This window comes from Macrotis lagotis, chromosome 1, assembly GCF_037893015.1.
Source record: "Macrotis lagotis isolate mMagLag1 chromosome 1, bilby.v1.9.chrom.fasta, whole genome shotgun sequence".
Classification (NCBI taxonomy): Eukaryota; Metazoa; Chordata; class Mammalia; order Peramelemorphia; family Peramelidae; genus Macrotis; species Macrotis lagotis.
In genome coordinates, this window is record NC_133658.1 from 784,714,670 (window position 1) to 784,736,057 (window position 21,388).

The 21,388-nt window shown below is 38.3% G+C and overlaps 1 protein-coding gene across 1 annotated transcript; it reads left to right on the forward strand.

The window, feature by feature from the left end:
- The first annotated feature begins 20,441 nt into the window (after positions 1-20,441).
- Positions 20,442-21,107, forward strand: C1H11orf87 (chromosome 1 C11orf87 homolog). The gene has a single exon (XM_074188329.1). The coding sequence runs from the start codon at positions 20,442-20,444 to the stop codon at positions 21,105-21,107; it is 666 nt and encodes a 221-aa protein (XP_074044430.1).
- Positions 21,108-21,388: the final 281 nt, after the last annotated feature.

The following is a 21,388-nucleotide window of genomic DNA, read 5'->3' on the forward strand; positions in this document are numbered from 1 at the left end:
AGTGGGGTGAACAGGATGGTAAAGATACAGAAAAAGATGCCATATATCGATTAGTTGAATGACCTGGGAACATTTAGCATAGAGTAAAGAAAACTTAAGTGTCCTGACTAAAGATATCTGATAGCTGTCTTCAAGTGTTTTAAGAGCTATCATGTGAAAGAGGTATTATACAAACTTTATTAGTAGATGGCTGAATTAGGAACAGTGAGTGAAAATTATGCAAAATTAGATTTTGCTTCAATGTGATAGAAAATTATCTGATAACAGCAGAAGAAATTGTGAAGTAGTAGGTTTCCCTTGCTTTCTTCCCCTCTTTTGTTCACCAGCATAATGAATTCTTTCAGGGTAAGAAAACTATAAGGCAGATCAGCAACAATTCTGCAGAAAATAATTCCTTTAAATGTAGAATGGAACTAAGGGAAGCTGTTGACTTTGTGAGAAATCAAGAAACAATAAAACAAAACCAGAAGAATGAAAAAACTAGAAGAAAATGTGAAATGTCTTATTGGAAAAATAACTGATCTTGAAAACAGATCCAGAAGAAATAATTTAAAAATTATTGGGCTACCTGAAAGTCATGACCAGGAAAAGTGTCTAGAGTTCATTTTTCAAGAAATCATCCAGTAAAATTATCCTGGTATCCTAGAAGTAGAGGGTAAAATAGAAATTGAGGGAATCCATTGATCACCTCCTCAAAAAAGATCTCAAAATAAAACCTCTGAGGAATATTGTAGTCAAAATCCAGAACTCCCAAGTCAAGGAGAAAATGTTACAAGGAGTCAGAAAGAAACAATTCAAATATTGTGAAGTTACAACTTTACATAGGATATAGCAGACCTTATAGGGCTTAGAATATGATATTCCAGAAGACAAAAGAGTTTAGATTACAACTGATAATCAACTACCAGCAAAACTGAACATCCTCTTTCAGAAGAAAAGATGGTCATTCAATAAAAGGGAACTTTCAAAATTTCTTGTTGAAATGATCAGAGCAGAACAGAAAGTTTTATCTTTAAGAACAGGACTCAGGTGAAACATAGAGAGGGTAGGTGGGAAGGGCAAATTGTGAGTGATTTAATGATGTTGAATCACTTGTATGAACCTTCTCATTTATTTTATTGGTCTGTTAGAAGGTGCATATATAGACAAGGCATAGGAGGGAGTTGAATATAAAGATATAATATATAATAAAGATGAAGTTATTGGATGACAAAGGAATGTACTGGGAGAAATGGAAAGGAGAGATGGAACGGGCTAAGTTATTCATATAAAAGAGGCAAGAAAAATCTTTTGCAATGGAGTAGAAGGTGTGGGTGTGGTGAGGGGGAAGGCGTGAAACTTCACTCTCATTGGAAGTGGCTTAGAGAGTAAATCACATACATACACACTCAATTGGGTATAGAAATCTATCGGTAGGAAAATAGGAGAGGAAAGGGATGGGAGAAAGGAGATAGGGGGAGGGGAGGGGAGGTATAGGTGTAGGTGATAGAAGAGAGGGAAGATCATGGGAGAAGGTAATCAGATACAAAACACTTGAGGAGGGACAGGGTAAAAGGCGAAAGAATAGACTAAATGGGAATGGAGAGAGGACAGAGGGAAATCCAGTCAGTAATAATATCGAAGCAATTTTTCTGATGAACTTATGATAAATAATTCTATCCATCCCAAAGAAAGAGCTGATGATATCTGAATATGAAAAGAAGCATACTTTTTTGCCTTCTCACTTCATTTTTCCTGCGGTTTCTTTTTTCTTTCTGAGGGAAGGATTGTGTTCACTATTACAATAAGACTAGTGTAGTAATATGAAAAAAAATTTAAAAAAAGAATAGGTATCTTTCAAAAGTGAATCAGTAAGGGGCAGTTAGGTGGCACAGTAGAAAGAGCACCAGCCCTGGAGACAAGAGGACCTGAGCCTCAGACATTTACTACTTAATTAGTTGTGTAACCTAGGCCAAGTCACTTAACCCCATTGCCTTGCAAAACAAAAACCTAAAAATATTGATTCAACAAAAGCAAGATTTACAGGAATAGTTGTTTAGTTTATAAGCATATGATTGTCAAATACAAGGCATGGATGCATTTTGTTAGTACAAATTTGGTGAAATTAAGTTGAATTTTCAAGATACATTGAGGAAGATCAGTATAGAGAGGAATATAATTACTTCATTTTTGAACATGTTGAGATTGAAACAAAACTGTAATCACTAGATCAGAATTTGAATAGTCAATTGAGAAGTTCAGAGGAAAGACTGCTTCTGGTTATATACATTTTAGAATCATCTTGCTTTACTAATGACAATCAAAGTCATCAAAAAAAGTAAAATCTCCAAGAAATTTTTTTTCTAAAGGCATGAGTTGGTCCTTTTTCTTTGCATTTTTTTAGATTTTTCAAGGCAATGGGGTTAAGTGGCTTGCCCAAGGCCACACAGCTAGATAATTATTAAGTGTCTGAGGCCAGATTTAAACTCAGGTACTCCTGACTCTAAGATCAGTGCTCTATCCACTGCTCCACCTGGCTGCCCCTTTCTTTGCATTCTTGATGCTTATAGACTATAAATATTTAGCTCTGTCAGTAGTTTCTCACAAAATATCCTAATTCTAGGTGATTGTGTACTACATGAATGTTATGAGAAACAAATTAATTTCAGTAACTGTTACCCTATTTTAAATTATGGATTGAAATGAATTGTGTCTCAGTGTCCTTGTTTAAGTCAAAATGAGAAGTGTTAGGAAAGGTTTTCTGTGAGGGCAGCTATATCTATTATCCTAAGGATCTTCTTTATCCTATATCAAGGAAAAGAAAGTCATTTAAAAAAATTGATCAAACCCTTATGAGCAAAATAATTGTATCTGAAAGTTCTTCATAATTCAACATTGTCATATTGAAATGTGTTATGTGTTATAAAAGCAAATAGGATTTAGAGTATTAAATTCTCTTTTTTCTTTTGCCATTTCATTTTTTGAAGAAGGCAGTATGATACAGTGGATAGAGCACTGATCTTAGAATTAAATTTAAACCTTACATATTGGAATGGTATAAATGTCTGATTCTCAACACAGTCAAGAGGGTCAGGTTTACTCAGCTTGTAAAAGTATATTTGTCAAACATAGAGCAAGGTTACATATAAGCCTATGTACTGGATCTGTTGAGATCAACTGAATTGATTGCCAAGATTTTTGTTTGCCTCTTCTTTTTTCTATGATGATCACAATAGCTGATCTCATTTATATAGTGATTTTTATGTCCACATAGGACTTTACATATTTTATCCCATTTGATCATCACATCATCCTTGGGAAGTACTGCTATTTTTATCTATATTTTGGAGAGAAGGTAATCTGAGAGAAGTTGAGAAATTTAACTGTGGTCACATAGTAGTAAGGATCAGTCAGAATTTGAACTCAGGTTGACTCTCAGTCCAGTACCTTTAAATACTGTGCCACCTACCTACAGTTAGCACTTTTATTTTGATATAAAGTGCTGATGTAGCACTTTCAAGTTTGCAAAGTATTTTATATACATAATTCAAGCCTCAGGTCATATCCAGCAAAATCAATCATTGAGAAATAGAAAATTGGATAATTTTGGGAATACAAAAGGTTGTTTTGTTTGGAACTTTTAAAAATATAATATATTCTGTTAGGAAAAAGATAAAAAATACTTTTATACTCCAGTTGTTTTCATGTCCACTTTCCATCAGCACCTGCAAGTACCCAGGGTTTTGCAAAAATATCTTCATTGAAAGCTTAGAACTTCCTCCCCTTGAAATTCTATCTACTCTCCATGGCCTTCCTTCTTCCTGGAAATGTTTAGAGGCCTAGGGATAGCTTATTGCAGAAGAAGATTGAGGTTCAGTTTCCACCTTTGATAGTCTGATTCTTCAGTCATGAACAAGTCATTTAACTTCTCAGGGACTACAACTTGCTAAGAGTAACAAACACCTATTTGGCAGAAAGAGTGCAAATTTTTCAAAAATCAAAATCTTTTGGTTGGAGTATGGAGAGAAATATTTTTAATGTGATGCTGTTGTTTGTCTTTTATTCTTGAAAAAGATAATGACATCAGGGAGGTGATGCTATGACATGCATGTGAACTCAATTTGAGTGGGGGGGCGGTGCTCTAAGTCACCAACCTCACTTTCTCCTCTGGAGCCATCTGGGTCCAGTGGCCAAATATGAATCAAGACAACTGGAGATGGCTTAGATATGAAACGATCAAGTCATGCAGCTAGTAAATATCAAGTGTCTGAGGTCAGATGTGAATTCAATTCTTGCTGACTTCAAGAGATTTCTACGGTTTAATGGGTTGCACTGTGGACTCTGAGTTCAGTGATCTGAGTAGAAATCTCACTGGAATCACTTTCTACCTTTGACATGTCTTTATATATACAGGAAGAGAGTACTTGATTCTCATTTAGCCTAGGACCAAAATGATGGATGAACTATCCTACTTATCTCTTAACCTATTTTTAATGTGCTATTATGAGCCTATAGTGATTTTTTTTCTTTCTAACATACTCAAACATATGTATGCATACAATTTTTTTCCTTCTCATCTACACCATTTTCACTATCAGAATAAGCTCAAGACTAGGTTTAGGAATAATCTAGCACTTTTTTTTTGCAAATATCTTTCCATGTGCTTATAATACAAGTTTCTTGAGAGTTTTTCCCTAAATTCAAGAAAATACTTTCATTATTTATTGGAATGTATGATATATGGAATATATTAGAATAATATAATGAATAAGTGAAAGACTGTTATAATGGGCAATTTACTCAGATCATTATGCAACCAATCATTTCACTTGAATTACTTGAAATAAATTAAATGAAATTAAAATGAGTTTTCACAGAATCTCAAAGTTCATTCCTCCAGCTTTAAGTGACAATCTCTAATTTGTATCTTTCTCTCTTTGACTTTTCCCCCTTTGTACCCTCTGGCACAGTGCATGACATATAGCTGGTGCTTAGTAAATTTTTTCTGATTTATTTATTGGAACAGATTTTTCAGATTCTCAATTATTTTTTTCTGACTCATATTTATTCAATTTTTAAAATAAACTTATAATAAAACCTGCATTTTTATACTCCCTATGTTAATTCTTTCTTTTTGCATAATAGAATATAAATTATTGTATAATATTTCTATTTTTAAAAAATTATTAGTTTCTAGGTGACCTAGAATATGATCTATTTTTATAAAAGATAATATAATGCTGAAAATTATGCATATTCTTTAATGTTCTCATTCAGAAAATGCCATAAACCTTTCAGTTCTAAATTCTCAAAAATTTATTTCATTTCTGTTTCTCTTTCTATTAGATATCCCTAGGTATGAGAAAGAAATATTGAAATCTTAGATAGTTATTTTGTCACTTTTTTTGCAATTCAGGTAAAGTTTCCCTTATGAATTAAGATGCAATGACAATCAGAGCATACAAATTGGGCATAAATATTAGCTAATTGCCTGGGTTGTTACAAAGATTATAATTTTCATATTTATCTTTTGTGATAGTATTAATTTTTTCCTTGCTGATATCAAGAGTAACAATCTTTCTTTTTTTATATGCACAGTAGTTTTTCTACTCTCCATGTATCTTTTCCCTTTCCATGATTCTTTTGTGCAATAAATGGTTAATTTGTATTTTATCCATCCTGTCATATGCTTTTCTTTCATTGATTTGTTTAATGCATCTAATGTTGTGATTTTTCAAGTGTTCCCCATTCCAATCCTATTCAACCATATCAATCAGATCTCAGGAAGTGCATGGAGGTGAGATATTACTATAGACACCCTAAAAGATGTAAAAAAGAATCTAGAATTCAAAATTTGAGATACTACCACTGTTTTTACAACATCCTTATACCAAGTCCCTGCCTCTCAAGAAGCTGCTACTACTCCCTTACTTTGGAGTAGCATCATTTCTATTGACCCATGTCACTGTTTTAACATTTGGCTTCTTTGAAGCACTTATATTTTAAGGTCAAAAGATACCTTATTGTTAGAGGTTGGGAGTTAGTAGAAATTAGGACCATGGCCTAGATTGTAAGTGGTATAATCTGGACTCTAAAACAAACCATCTCTCCCCTGGAATCAAAGTATCTGACCAGAATTCTCAGAATAACTACCTATGGTAAAATTAAAGTAATGCTGTCTATATCCTAGACTTTGGGTTCAAAATATTTCCTGCTTCTATCCAGGATAAATCTTCCCCCTATAGCCTTGCCAAAGATCTTGTGATCCTTCTGACCTTTACCTTGCCTACCAGAATTGCTCCAGACACCAGAATTCTAAGTTATGTCCCTGCTTGTTAACTAAGTGGGATCTTTCTTCTTATCACTCAGGATGTTGTTTATTACTTCAGTGAAGATACTACACTCCCAATTACATCATATTTATTTGTGACCAAATCTTAGCATCCTTTGTAATTACCTCTGTCACCTATTTGATTGCAGTTTCCTTTCAAGAAAGATCATATATTAATAAAGCTTAGATTCCCCACAATGACTAGAATAGTATCTCATATTATTCACCCAACATAACTTCAATTACTTGGAGGAAAATAATGTCATTTGATAATGGACCAGTCAACTCAAGCTCCTATTTCCAGGCTGTTGTTGGTTATAAAGGTCTAATCAATTACATGATAATCTCTATTTATCAATCATCTGTCTCTCTGTCAATATTACCTATGTACTCTTCTCTCTGGCAATCTGTCAATTTACCCTGTTACTATTTCTAGGCACTTTGACAAAGGTGATATTTAATTATGAAATAATGGAAAGGGAAAGAATGATATTGTCCCTTGATGTGAGCTAGAGGAAGACCGTGGAACTACAAAATTTTAAATCTAATTGGGCCAGGTCAGTCCAATTTCCATAGAATAATCTTAACCCTCTCCTCAAGATTACTGAGAATATTCAGGATTCAGCTAAAATTTAAGTATCCTTCAACTGTGGAAAATGCATTTATGGGTAGGAAAGAAGAAATGGATGTATAAGAAGCTCTGTGTGTCAATATAAGAAAGATATATGTGCATTCAGCCATATCATAGACTGAAATGCTGTAAAGGACTTTAGGGACTGCCCCACAACTCCTATATCATGCTGGAATCCCTTTTAAAGGTCCCTAATATATTCATTCAAATTTTATGCAAATATTTCTGGGGAATAAGTGCCTTAAATCTTACAAATAACCTATCTGATTATTGGACAATTTAATTATTTAAAAATTCTTTCTTATATTTACTCAAAATTCATTTTTCTGTATTTTTTCCATTAGTCCATTTGTAACTATAGTGAGCAATCTTTCTGGATGGGGCAGAACTTAATGTCAGCTACCTTAACTGTATCATCTAGATTTCTTCTCTTTCTATCCTAGTGTTTTTTCTTTCTCACATGAGAGGTTATAGGTTTAATTAGATACAACTTGTTAGCAATTCAGTAAACACCATCTATGTGCCAGCCACTGTATTAGGCACTAAGGATACAAAGACAAGCAAAATATGATCTCTTTTCTCCTAGAGCTCACAGTTTGGTCTGGGGCAATGACTCTTTGTTCCACATGACTTTGATATATCAGGTTTAAGTCAGGTGAAAATTTATTGGTGCAATCATACCAGTGCCCCCAGTTATGAAGTCCTAATTTTCAGATAGGGGTTTGGCTCTAATTTAAAGTTTATGTATCTCTGGATAATCCATAGCTCCTTTAGGTTTAAAGCAAAAAAAAAATCTGAATAAAGTTTAGGCAGAAGTTTATTACTAGATAGGCAACTAGAGAAAAAGTTAGGAAATACTTGAAAAGGAGCAAGGTATAACTTCAATCTGAGCCCTCCATTCTAAAATGCTTTCAGGAACAATCTGATAATCCATCTTAATCTCTGTCTTCTCTATTGAAGTTTATTTGTTTTCTTTAATGTCTCTTGTTGAATTGGTTGTTAACCCTGGACTAGCTATTATTCTGTCAAGTTATTAATTTCTGTGTAGGATTGGGAATGTCATTTTCCCATAGCTATTGCTGCTACTCCTGTCTTATAGTCCTTTATCTTGCCTCTTGAGTGTCACAGTTTATCCTTTATCTTAAACCTTCAGGTGTAATTGAAGTCTACCTCTGGTTTAAAAATTGCAATAGTTTTCAAACCCCATCATGATTGCAATGAAATGTTTGTCCCTCAGAACTGCAAATTCCATGATAACATTCTCAAAGCCTATTAATGCATTTGTAGGATTTAGAGATGAAAGTGCCTATATACACAATCTAGCCTCACTTTATAGGCTGAAGGCCAAAACTCAGAGGAAAGAAGTGAGTTATCCCAAGTCACACAGATTGTAAGGAATTGAGGCAGGATTCCAACCTAGGTCCTCTAACTCTTTTGACTACACTACCTTGTTTCTTCTGAAGCTCAATCCTTCAAATGTGATCTGCCATATTTTCCCCCTAAGCTAAATAACCTCCCTTCTTCTGACTATTAATTTAGTAGTTTCTCTGCCTTTTTGCCTCTATCCTTGGGATATACTTCAGTTTGTCAATGCCCTCCTAAAACACAGAATGAAATGCTTCAGCTATGATATTGAGCAGTGATTGAAGACTAATAGTGTAAATGAACTTTCAAAAAGGAGTTAGAATCAAACTTTTAGGGAAACCTTTTTTATTAACAAAACTCATTTTTTAAAAATGAAATGATTTTGCAGGACTGATTCTTACACAGATTTCTCCACTGTAATTTGTGAAAACCACTGTAATTTGTGAAAACTGTGACTCCAGGCTTATCTTGATTGGAAGGACCTGGTCTAGAGTACAACTAAGGCATAATCAAAATAACTGTGCAGGGAGGGTCCACCAGCAGCATGAACCACAAAGCTTTCTTTTCTGGAGCTCTGTACAAGTACCCAATAAAGAACCAATATTCTATGAATTTCTTTGAGTTCTTAGATTCCTCTACTTTTTGCAGAAACAAAGAAGTATTCCCAGCATATGAGGATGGAAGATACAATCTAATTGACTGAAGACCTCATCCAAATGAAGGTTATAATGTATAGTACAATAGGCAAAAATTCTTATATTTGCTTGTATTCCTTACCAAGGTACCTTGCACATATTCAATAGCTATAGGAGTTAAACAACTATTTTTGACTACCTAGTGATTAAGTTTATAGTAATGTGCATTGTAATTCCATAAAGGTAAGCACAGATTTAAAGGAAAGGAAAAAAGGATAAGAATGAGGTCAATTTAAACCATGGAGATGGTATAATGCTTATCTTCTAAAACAGTACGACAGATGACAAGTTCCCTCAAGAGATTCTTGCTTCTGGCTTAGTCCTCTTGTGTTTTAAAATGTCTTGTTTCCTTTTCAGTGGTAACTTGGATTGCTCAGGAATTGATTCTATAATTGACTTCATCCAAAGAAAAGGGTACATATATACATCCTATTTGATTTGGGCAAAATTTCACAGAAAAAAAGTAGAAAGTAAATACATTTTAGAGCTGCAGAATATAAGAATTTCTCATCTGTAAACTGAATTTGGACAAGATTATAAACAAGTACCTCCTAGTTTCTGATCCTATGAATGTATTACTAGATATTTGACAACAACTTTCATAATAGGCTGTAAAATGTCTTCCAAGAGTGAGACTTTATGGTCTTAAATCTATTTCCTAGATCAATTCTGGGACTCCAGAAGATAAACTGATTCTGGAAGTATAGATCAAGGAAGCTTATAAACTGTATCTAGCAACTAGATAATTTGGGGAGGGGGGTAGGGGATGGGCAGGGAGGAAAGAATGCAGTGAAGCTAGTGGAAGACCAAACTGATAAAAGTTGGAAAGTCTGAGTTCCCATCTAGATTGTGTTACAAACTATGAGTAAATAAGTTTGTCACTCTGATATGTTTTCTTTATTTTAAAAATAGATTTATTTTGGGGCAGCTAGGTGGCACAATGGTTAGAGCACCGGTCCTGGAGTCAGGAGTACCTGAGTTCAAATCTGGCCTCAGACACTTAATAATTACCTAGCCGTGTGGCCTCGGGCAAGCCACTTAACCCCATTGCCTTGTAAAAAAAAACAAACTAAAAAAAATAGATTTATTTTAAAGATCCTTTCCAGCTCCAAAAATCCTATGATTACTATAATTGTAATACATCTTGCTCAGGTGAGTATGACACTATCTAATCAGATAAGAGAAGATTCTAGATTATTTTCAATTTCACTCAGAGTCATAACCATTGTTGGGGACAAATGCAGTTTGGCCTGGGGGACACCAAAATTTGAAAAACATTGATAATAATTAAGGAAAAAAAACTTGGCTCTCAAGTCAGAGATACTGGCTTTAAACCCTCTTTCTGATACCTATTACCCTAGGCAAATGATTTAATCTAGACTCTAAGCCAAAATTTCTTCATTTGTAAAATATTTGTGGAATGAGGGAAGAGAATGTCAAGAGTAATATTTGAAAATAGGAAGCTTTCAGATGAATCCTAACATAGAGCTTGACATATCTATCTATCTATCTATCTATCTATCTATCTATCTATCTATCTATCTATATCTATCTATCTATCTATCTATCTATCTATCTATCTATCTATATATATCTATATATATATATCTATATCTATCTATCTATCTATCTATCTATATATATATATATATATATATATATATATATAGCTCTTTTATAAACACTCATGGAAAGAATTAGAGACTCCTTGGACAATCATTCTCTCCAATAGTTTATGAAGTTCCCTACCCCTTCTTTATAATACAACAGGTGAGATTCTTTCTAGATTAGATTTACTTTATTCCCCCCCCAGACAGAAGTTTTGAAACACCTAACAGATCTGAGGTCTCTCCCTGTATCTATCTGAAAATGTTTCAAAATGTTGATTTTAAAATTTGTCTTTAAAATGTGGAGAGTGTCTTTCATAATGCTTAGATTTGCATTCCAGATGGATCATTCTGGCTCTGTCTGTATTGAATTGTACATGTTTGCAATGATCAGTTATTCTTTTCTTTGAGATGGAAGCACTGAACCCATAACATCAGAGTCCATTCATTTAATATTTGCTCCCTCTGCCCATCTGTGCAGAAATGAATTGTGAATCTACCTCCTCCTGTTCTTAAAAGACCAAAAAAATGGGAAGGGGGAGTAGAGAAGTAAGCTTCTGACCTGAGAATGGATGCCTTCCATCTATACTAAGACCTCAAGTTAAAAGGCACTGTCTTGTGAATCACATTTAGTTGCCTTACCTTGTAAGACTATAGGTCAAGACTTTGCCTTTTCACTTATTATCTTTTAGCACTCAGTGCATAATGGATGATTATTGTTAATAAGGGGGAAGATGAAGAAAGATGACAGACTGCCCCAGCATTCAAGGAAGATTTCTAGTGCCCAGAGTTATTGGTGTGCAAGAATATAGGCAACATAAATCAACAAAGTAAGAGATACTTTAAGAAAACCTGAAACATGGAAAATCTAAAAATAGATAAAAGATGAAGTGATGAGTTCTCATTGTCCAGGGGTCAATTGCTTTACAAAAAGACTTAACTACTAGGTTTCTTTAAATAGCCAGGTCCTCAGTATTTAAAATGTGACTTGATTGATCAAAAATCAATTATGCCCAAATTTTCAAAGACTAAGGGCAGCCTACCTGTCATCTTTCATTGATCAAAACTAATCTATTGATACTATTGGAAATAAAGTCACATGGCTTAGAATCCTGCTCTTAGAAAAGCAAATAATGGCTCTGGGAGTTGGATATTGTGAAAGGGAGGCAGATGGTTCCTATCTCATAGGATAACTAAATCACTATTTGGGTCATTGACATTCATCAATTGATGGACTCTTTGGTGACTGATGACTTCCATTTCTTCTCAGAAGAAATCATGCATTATTCTGTACATAGTGAATTATTAGTCTAAAGAGAGAATGTGCCATTAATGGAGAAACTGACAATGATTTAAAAAGAGTCAAACATTAAAACTAGGTGATTTGAGGAATGTGCTGCAGAGGACATCAATTCTCAGAGGTCATTGATGGGAGAAAGAGAGCTGAGAAAACTAGAGGAAAGTCTCACTAAGCATGTCTAGAAAATAATTTTTGAGTTCTTAGAGAAAATCCTTGATTGCAAGTCACCTTATTTCTCCCAGACCTCAGTCAGGATTGTATCACTGATATTTCCCAATGTTAACCTATCTCTCCTTGTATGACTGAAATGTAAGAAGAAAGCAATATCATTCTGAACTGCTAACACTGAACTCCATATAATTAGAAGGGGCTTTAAAGTCACCTTGATGACTGACAGAATCATAGAATATCAGAGCTAGAAGATAACTTAGAGAGATCCATCTCTCCTACTTTGAACTAAAGAATATTGAGTCTCTAACATCTAGAATTGAAATGCAAATTTCTTTCTATCTAAGTGATCTTTTTTTCAGTATCTACAATACCCCAACCATACTGCCCTAAGAGGCAGCTACTTGGCACAGTAAAAAAAGAGTTCTAGGGCAAAAGTCAGTAAGAGCTAAGTTCAAAGCTGAAATCAGGAAGATTTGAATTCAAATATGGCCTCATATACTTAGTGTCTCTCTGACTTTGGGCAAGAACATTAAGCCTCTGTTTGCCTCAATTTCCTCAACTGTAAAAATAGGATTAATAATAGTTGTCACTTCCTTAAGTTGTTTTGAATCTTAAGTGAGAGAATATTTGTGAAGCACCTAGCACAATGCCTGGAACAATGATAAGTACTATTATTATACCCTCATTGATCAATTCAACAAGTAATCAATTATTTATTACACATTAGCATTTTGTGCTAAATGTTGGGATGGGGATAGGTGGTGTGTTTGAAAGAAGAGTCCTGCCCTCAAGGATTCTAGTCTTATCAGGGTTACAATATCTATAATGTATAGGATAAACATTTACCTTTCCCAAGCATAAGAGAAGAGCAGTGAGCTTCATTTTTCTATGTGATAATGATGATTATAATAGTTCAAATTTACATGTTACTTCAAGGTTTTCACAGCATTTATCCAGTATTATCTCATTTTATCTTTAAAACTGGTAAAAGCTGTTATCTCCATTTTACATATAAAGAAACTTTATTATTAGCCATTGTAACCAATATTTCTGGTGACTGTAACCATTATTCCCATTTATGCAAGTAATTCTAAAATATGTGCCAGAGTTGTTCTATGTCTAGTTCTCAATAAATATGTATCTAAATTTTGTTTAACCAGAAGCTCATAAAAATCACATTTATTGAATGCTTATCATGGACCAGGTGCTGTGCTGGGATCTGATGATAGAAAAATAAACAAGAAACAGAATCTTCCCTCAAGAAGTTTATATTCTATCACCAATAAATGCAGGAAAAGCATCAAAAAGTCTAGGTTTATCACTGTCTTCACTGTTCCCAACTGATACTTGCTCTTTGGAGTATGGCTACAGTATACTGGGAAGGTAGCAAAAGACAGATGATATGGCTAGAATATCTTTCCTTATTCACACATCTTCAGGTCCTTGAAGTTAAAATCCTTCCAATGTTTAAAAATATTCAGTATATCTACATTAAACTCCTTTGCCTAGAATTCAAGACTCTTCACAAACTATTTTTTTCAGATTTATCACATAATCCCACAAATTTCATGTGAAAGGATCCTTAGAAATCTTCTATTGTGACATACCAGAATAAGTATTCTCTTTACAACATCTGTGACAACTAGAGAAACACTCAGATTCCACTAGAAATCTTCCAGTGATATCCCATGGAATGGGATAGCTCTAATTATTAGAAAGTTTCTTCTTTCCAACAAGTCAAAAAAATGAACAAACAAACAACTGCTGTCTCTTCTACCATTTGTTCCTGGTTCTATCCTCTTGGGCCAAGAAGAACAAGACTAGTTTTTCCTTCTGTATCACAGACCTTCAGATACTTATAAATAATGATTCTATCAGCCTCTCTCCTTTTAAGTCTTCTTTGTAGGAAATAGTATCTAGTGCTAGAATCAGAGAACCTCAGAAACTTTTTACAAGTGCAATATCTTTGCAAATTTGTTACTTCTGCAATTTATAATCTTAGAGAGTTATCTAGATTCCTAAGAGGGTAAGTGACTTCTCCAGGATCAAACAGCTAATATATGTTAGAGACAGGACTTGAACCTAGGTTTTCCAAGATTTCAGATCAACTTGCTGTCCACTACAACATTCTGCATCATATGAACCCTTTATTTTCATAAAAATTCTGTGCTCCGTAACTCATATTATTTCTTTTCACAAACTTCATGTTCTGGTCACTCTGTTTCTTTCTTGAGCCTACATTGACTTTTTCCATGTCTTTCCTTGTGCTGTTCTTTCCCTCTTGTCTCTCTCCATTCCTCCTTCCTTCTCCCCCTCCTAGCCCCCATCTCTCATCTCTCTCTCTCTCTCTCTCTCTCTCTCTCTCTCTCTCTCTCTCTCTCTCTCTCTCTCACACACACACACACACACACACACACACATCCTGCATACCTTGATTCTTCCAGTTGCTCCACTTGGATCCACAATCTCACATAGTACTTTATTTTGGCAATAGCCCTCTTGTATTTATCATATGATACTTGTATTAACTTACTGTGTCAGTGAGCTCCCCACCCCACTCTCCAGTTAACTGTGAGCTCTATGAGGCAAAGAGTTTCTTCTTATCTAAACTTTATATATTCTTTAGTTCTTATCACATTGCTCTCTACTAAAGGGGCACTAAATATATCACTGGTTTTTAAGAGAAGGATCCTAGATTTAAACCTAGAAAAATGTTCAATTTTATTCCTTATAGAGGGGAAGAAATTGATACATCAGACAATTTAAATGACTTGTCAAAGGTTTCATTTCTTTCCTAGTCTCCTATCACAAATAACCCTCCCCTGTTAGTTAAAGACCTTGATTCATAATTCATCAAAAATTTTATTCCAAGTGCAGAAGTCCTTCTTATTCATTCTTACCTTTCACACATTAGTAAGGTATCATTCTCTTCTACTTTACTCTTGTCTTGGATAAAGAGGAGACTTTTCTTTGTCCCCACTCACTCTTATTTTCTTCTTAAACATTTTAAATTGAATTTATTTTTTTCCCCAATTACATGCAAAAATAGTTTTCAACATTCATCCTTTTGCAAACTTTTGAGTTTCACATTTTCCACTACTTTCCCTTCCTTCGGCAGTGAGCACAACACCATAGGTTGTACAGGTACAATCTTGTTTAACATATTTCCATATTAGTCGTGTTGTGAAAGAAGAATTAGAACTAAAGGGGGAAAAAAACATGAGAAAGAAAGAAAAACATAAAAGAAGTTTTTAAAAAGTGAATACAGTATACTTTGCTCTGACTCCATAGTTTAACTCTGGATGTCGATGGCATTTTCTATCACAGATCTTTTAGGATAGTCCTTGGTTAATGAACTTCTGAGAGGAGTTAACTTCATCAAAGTAGATCATCTCACATTGTTACTGTTAATGTGTATAATGTTCTCCTGGTTCTGCTCACTTCACTCAGAATCAGTTCATGCAAGTAAGTCTTCCTAGGCTTTTCTGAAGTCCAGCTGCTACTAAATTTTTACAAAACAACAGTACTCTCGCATTTATGTATCATTATCCATTCAATCATTTCCCAGTTGATGGGCATCCCCTCAATTTTCAATTCTTTTCTCTCTTATTTTTGATCTCTCCCTATCTTACTGATTAATTTGCTATTGCTTACAAAAACATTATCTCACTCATACTTACAAATCCCTTATTTGATTGCATGATCCCTGTTAGCTATCATTATATCTCTCCTCTTTTCCTTCAGCTAAACTCCTAGACAAAGTCATTTACATTCAGCAACTTCCCCTCCTCTCACATACTTTTAAATTCACTGCAATCTGACTTTATGCTCTATCATTCCATTTAATCTACCCTCCCCAAAGTTATCAGTGATTTCTTAGTTGCCAAATATAATGCCCTTTTCTCAGTCTTCAAATTTCTTGACCTCTTAGTGGCATTTTACTTCCTTCCAGATATTCTCTCCTCATTAAATTTTTCTATAAGTCTGACCGCTCCTCAATTTCCTTTGATGGTGTTTCATCTATGTCACATCCACTATCCACGGGTGTCCTTCAAGAATCTATCCTGAACCTCTTTTCATTTCTCCTCTATATTTCTTCCCTTATGATCCCATCATCAACATGAGATCAATTATCATCTCTATATGGACAATTCCTTAATATATGTCTATCTATCTATCTATCTATCTATCTATCTTTCTATGTGTGTGGGATATATACATATGTGTGTACATAATCTATATATGTATGTTTCTATATCTATATAGACACACACATGTATATATACACACACTAATTCTCTCCCTTGAACTCTTGCCCCATTTTATCTTTCGTATATTTTCTATAGTCAAATGTGGGAAGCAGAGCTTATTAACAGCCCCAATACCCTCCCCATTATTGAAATTTTCTGTTACAGTACAGGGGACCAATATCTTCCCAGTCAACCAAGCTTACAACAATAGAGTCATCTTCAACTACTTACTCTCATTTAAATATCCAGTTTATTGTCGATCTTCTCATTTAAAGATAGATCTTATCAAGTCTTTGAACCATTAGTGGACACCAGTGTCTCCTTACTACCTCCAGGATCAGATATAAACTGCTTTATTTGGCATTTAAGCCTCTTCTTTATCAGACCCCTTTCTAGTTTTCCAGATTTCCTATTTTTTTTAATCCTTTCTACACGTTACAATTCAACAACACTGGTATATATGGAGCTCTTCAAACTCAACATTTATCCCCTTTGTTCCTTTGCACCAACTGCCTCTCATGACTAGAATATTTCTTTACCTCTGTCTCATTTTTATTATGGTTTCCTTAAAGATTGGGCTCACAGGTCACCTATTCCAGGAAGTCTTTCCCCCTCCTCCCCCCCTCTTCCCCCATCCCCTGGTTCTTCTCAGAACTCTTTTCAGTTATTCAGTCTTTTTTTTTTTTCAGCTGTGTACAACTTCTCATGACTACATTTGAGGTTTTCTTGGCAAAGATACTTGAATGATATGCCATTTCCTGGTATGCCCTGTATATATTTTGGGTCTCCCTAGTAGTTTCTCTGCCATTAGGATATAAGCACCCTGAGGGCAATCACTTTATTTTTGTTAATGATTAGTAAGGTTCCTTACACAAAATAAGGGCTTAATAAATACTTGTTGTTTGATTGACTAAGGAGCAGAGTTGTGGAATAAACTGCATCCCTACCACTACCCCAACCTGTTCTATAAACAAATGCTGCAGAGCTACTTAGAGCTTGAAAATATAGCATCGTCACTAAATACTGAAAGAAATTATTAAAAATTAAAGTGAAGACCAACTTTTCCTGCAACTGTTTGTGAGTTTGAGTTGAAGAAAAAGCACCAAATCAACAAGGAATATAGAAAATTGGATTGCTACATTTAGGCTAGGAAAATGAAGAAGGCATAAATAGAATGGAATTACAAGACTCATTCTACCCAGTCTCTGACTTAAATCAAAGAGGCATGTCCTGGTACAGAACAACACTCTCTCCATCCCATTAATCTCTTTCTTTATCTTTTCTTTTTTTTTTTACTCAATTTGCCAAACTACAGAAGGTGTATGGGAGGGATAAATGTGGTGTGATGTGGATTTAGGGTGTATGACATGGAGGAAATAGAAGCAAAGTTAGAAGATGGTGGGGGAACTGGCACCCTGTGTTAGTAAAGTCTTGGAAGGAGGAATGGTGTGGATGAGAAGGGTGAGAAGTAGGTGGATACCAATTATACACGCACACACACATATAGTGGGGAATGGAAAGGGGTTCTCTGTTGTGTGAGTGGAAAGCTCTGTGTGTGTGTGTGTGTGTGTGTGTGTGTGTGTGTGTGTGTGTCTTTTAGCTCCCACTTTTTTCTTTTCTTTTACTTGTCATGCCAGCCCCCAGAAGAGGGAGAGGATATCTGCGTGTGGCCAATGATTTGCAGGGTAGAAATAAGCATAAGCATTAGCGTGTGTGGAGGGGGAGGATGAGGACAAAGGATGTGGGGAAGGGGGTGGTGAGAGTGAAGAGTTGATAGTAGCAGAAACGGTCTAAAGACTATGGTGAAGAGTTTGGTGGATGGAAGTGGGACCCTGTGTGGGGTGGAAAGGTAAAATAATACAGTATCTGAAGGAAAGAGCAGTCTGTTTCTCTCCCTAGGTGACCCATTTTGAATTGTTTGAGGATGCTTGCTCTTTCAGGTTTATATTTTAGAGTCTGGCAAACGCACTCAGAAAAAAAATCACACCTCCATAGCTTTCTTCCTCCCTCCCCCACCCCACTCTTTCTATCACAAATATACTAGAGAAGATACATATATGGGATGGGTTGGGGGAAGAGTTTCCTCTCCATCTGGGCTAAGTGGAGGATACCTAGTTTGTGTAAGGAGTAGCGGGTGTGATGAGTCCTTGAGGTAATGGAAACGTTCTCCTACTTCACCTCTAGGGCCGTCCTGGAAGCAGGGAAGTGAATAGGGAATTGGAGACTTGGGGGATAGTTTATTTCCCAGCACCGGCTGCAGAAAAGTGCAGCGAGGATTCTATAAGGGTTTGGGGAGAGGGGGCGAGTAGGGGGACCCTTAGCCATCCCCTTGGAGGAGAAGGAGAGGAGTAGTGGGGTGTGCCATGGAGCAGAGCAGGAGGTTGGGGGGTTAGGGCGGGTTTCGGGGTGGGGGGACACGGCTCTGAGCACTGGCAGCGGCTGCCTGACGTCACCAGCCTCTCTGGCAATAGGCTAAGAGCTGAGTTCCCTGTAGCAGCAGCGGTGGCGGCAGCGCCGTTCCAGCTTCCACTGCTTCACTCCGCGCTTTCTGCAGCCGCCACTGCATCCACGCGGCGGGGGCTTCTCCCTGCAGCCAGCCGGAGGCTTCAGGTAAGAGGCGAGGCGACAGGAGCGGGGTTGTCGCGGGCTTGCGCGCGGTGGACCAGGCTGCCTGCGCACCGCTGCCGGGTCTCGGAGCCCTGGCCCCGGCCGGCCGGCCTGCACTGCCTGCCGCCGATGGGCTCCGCAGTGCAACAGTTTGCAGCTGTCTCTGGGAGGGCCAAGGGGGCACAGAAGGGAGCTGCAACGTTCTCCGGGGTCTTCACCCGATGGGGATGGACTTGCTGGCGACCTGGCTGGATCAGGTGCCTTCCAAGGAAGGGGAAACCGCAGCTCTTCCAAACTTTACAAACCAGGATGCTCACTCCCCATCCCCCTTCACGCCCCCTCTCCCAGGAAGAAGGTGCGCGATATTTTAAGGGGAGACAAGGAGAGAGAGAAGGGGTAACTGGTGTGGTTAAGGACGATGTCGTGGCATAGAGGTCTAAGTGGGCCTGGGACAGTGGGTGGGGGAAGGGAGAAGAAAGACCGAGAGAAAGGTGTTTCCGCTGCCTTTTTCTCCCGGGAGGGAGATTGGTTTTTCCAAGAGCAGTGGGCGGGGGAGCTGGGAGGCCGGAGATGGGACAGCTGGGGGATCCTGCGCCTCTGCCTTTGCATTAACTGAGAGGAAAGGTGGGACGGGACGCAGGGAGGAGGAGGGAAGCAGTCTCCCTAGGATGGGACCTCGAGGATCCTGAGGCGGGAGTCAACGGAGGTCTGCGCAGGGAAGACTTATGCGGCGGCCTGGAATCCAACACAGGGCAGAATCAGAGGCGTCTAGCTCGGGTTGGAGATTCATTGGGGAGGGAGGATGGGTGGGGTGAGAAAGGAGCGGAGCAAGCACTGCCTTCCTCGGGAAAGGGAGATGTAGAGCTGCAGTGGCTGCCTGCTTGCCCACAATCAGAAAGTTGCAAAGAGCTAAGCCATTCAGCCTGTCTTACTGCTGAGTAATCCGGGGAGATGCTCTGCCAGCACCGCGATCTAGCTAGCCCCTGGGGAAACGTGGCAAGGGAACTAGGGTACTGGGCTCTGGGCGCAGCCTGGAAGGGAGAGCTGGAGTCCCGCTGGGATGCGGGAAGGGAGTGAGAGTCTGCGGAGTGGGAGGGGGGAGAAGTGAACAGCAGGCTTTGCGCTTGGAAGCGGGAACGCTTTGCGGTAGCCACATCAACTACCCCAGTTCTCCGCCCACCTTCCTCTCTCCCCTCTTGCAGCTCTCCGGCAGTTCTCTGTTCTCTTTGGCCTGTTCCTTGGGCCTGTGTACTAATTCATCCCATTCTCTTTCCAGGCTGGTGTTTCACCTTAGAGGAAGAAGGGTGCAAGGAGCAGCATTCCCAACCAGGAGAAGATTCCCGTGGCACCAGTTACACGCGCGCACACACACGCACACATACCCGCCAGCGCCGAGGGAATAGTTTTGGGCGGTGGGTTTTTTCTTCTTCTTGGTGGTTCGGAAGCAATCTAACCAGGAGAGGAACACTGACCCGTCTTCTCTCCCCCTCGCCAGCCCAGCCTCAATGAGTGCCAAGGTGCCCAAAGAGCTGAGGCTGGCCCTGCCGCCTTGCCTTCTCAACCGGACCTTTGCTTCCCCCAACGCCAGCGGCAATCCCGGCCCCAGGGGCCCCGGTGGCAGCACTGGCGGCAGCAGCAGCGCTGGCGGGACCTGCATCACGCAAGTAGGACAGCAGCTCTTTCAGTCGTTCTCCTCCACCCTGGTGCTGATCGTCCTGGTCACCCTCATCTTCTGCTTGATCGTCCTCTCCCTTTCCACCTTTCACATCCACAAGAGGAGGATGAAGAAGCGGAAGATGCAGAGGGCTCAGGAGGAGTACGAGCGGGATCATTGCAGCAACAGCAGGGGCGGCGGCGGCAGCAGCTGTGGCAGCGCGGGACTGAGGGCCTGTGGCCAGGCTCCTCACCACGGGAAAGAAACACGGCTGGAGAGACCCCCCCGGGACTCAGCCTTCTGCACCTCTTCACCTTCCACCTCCTCCTCCTCCTCCTCCTCCTCCTCCTCCTCCTCCTCCTCCTCCTCCTCCTCCACTTCCCCTGGCATCCAGCGTCCTGGACCCCGTCCTCCTCCCCCTCCCCCTCCCGCTCCCAGTCCCCAGGGTTCCCATCTCACCTCCTCATGTTTGGACTCAGCTGGCGAGGGGCTTTTGCAAACGGTTGTACTGTCTTGATGGCCTAGAGCTCCTCCTCTTTTCCTTCTTCTCTTCCCTCCTTTCCTTCCTCCTTTCCTTCTCTGACCCCCACCCCTTCTCCCTTTCTCTCCTTCTCCTCAGTCTTCCTGCCCCCTTATCCATTTCCTCCTCCACCGAGGCACTGTGTGGTGTTTGTAAATATTGAGCAATGAAAGTCTCGGACGAAGAAATAACGCTGATGATGATAATACTTTATTAATATTAATAATTATCATGATAATACTAATAACACAACCCAAGCGCATGACAAATCACATCGC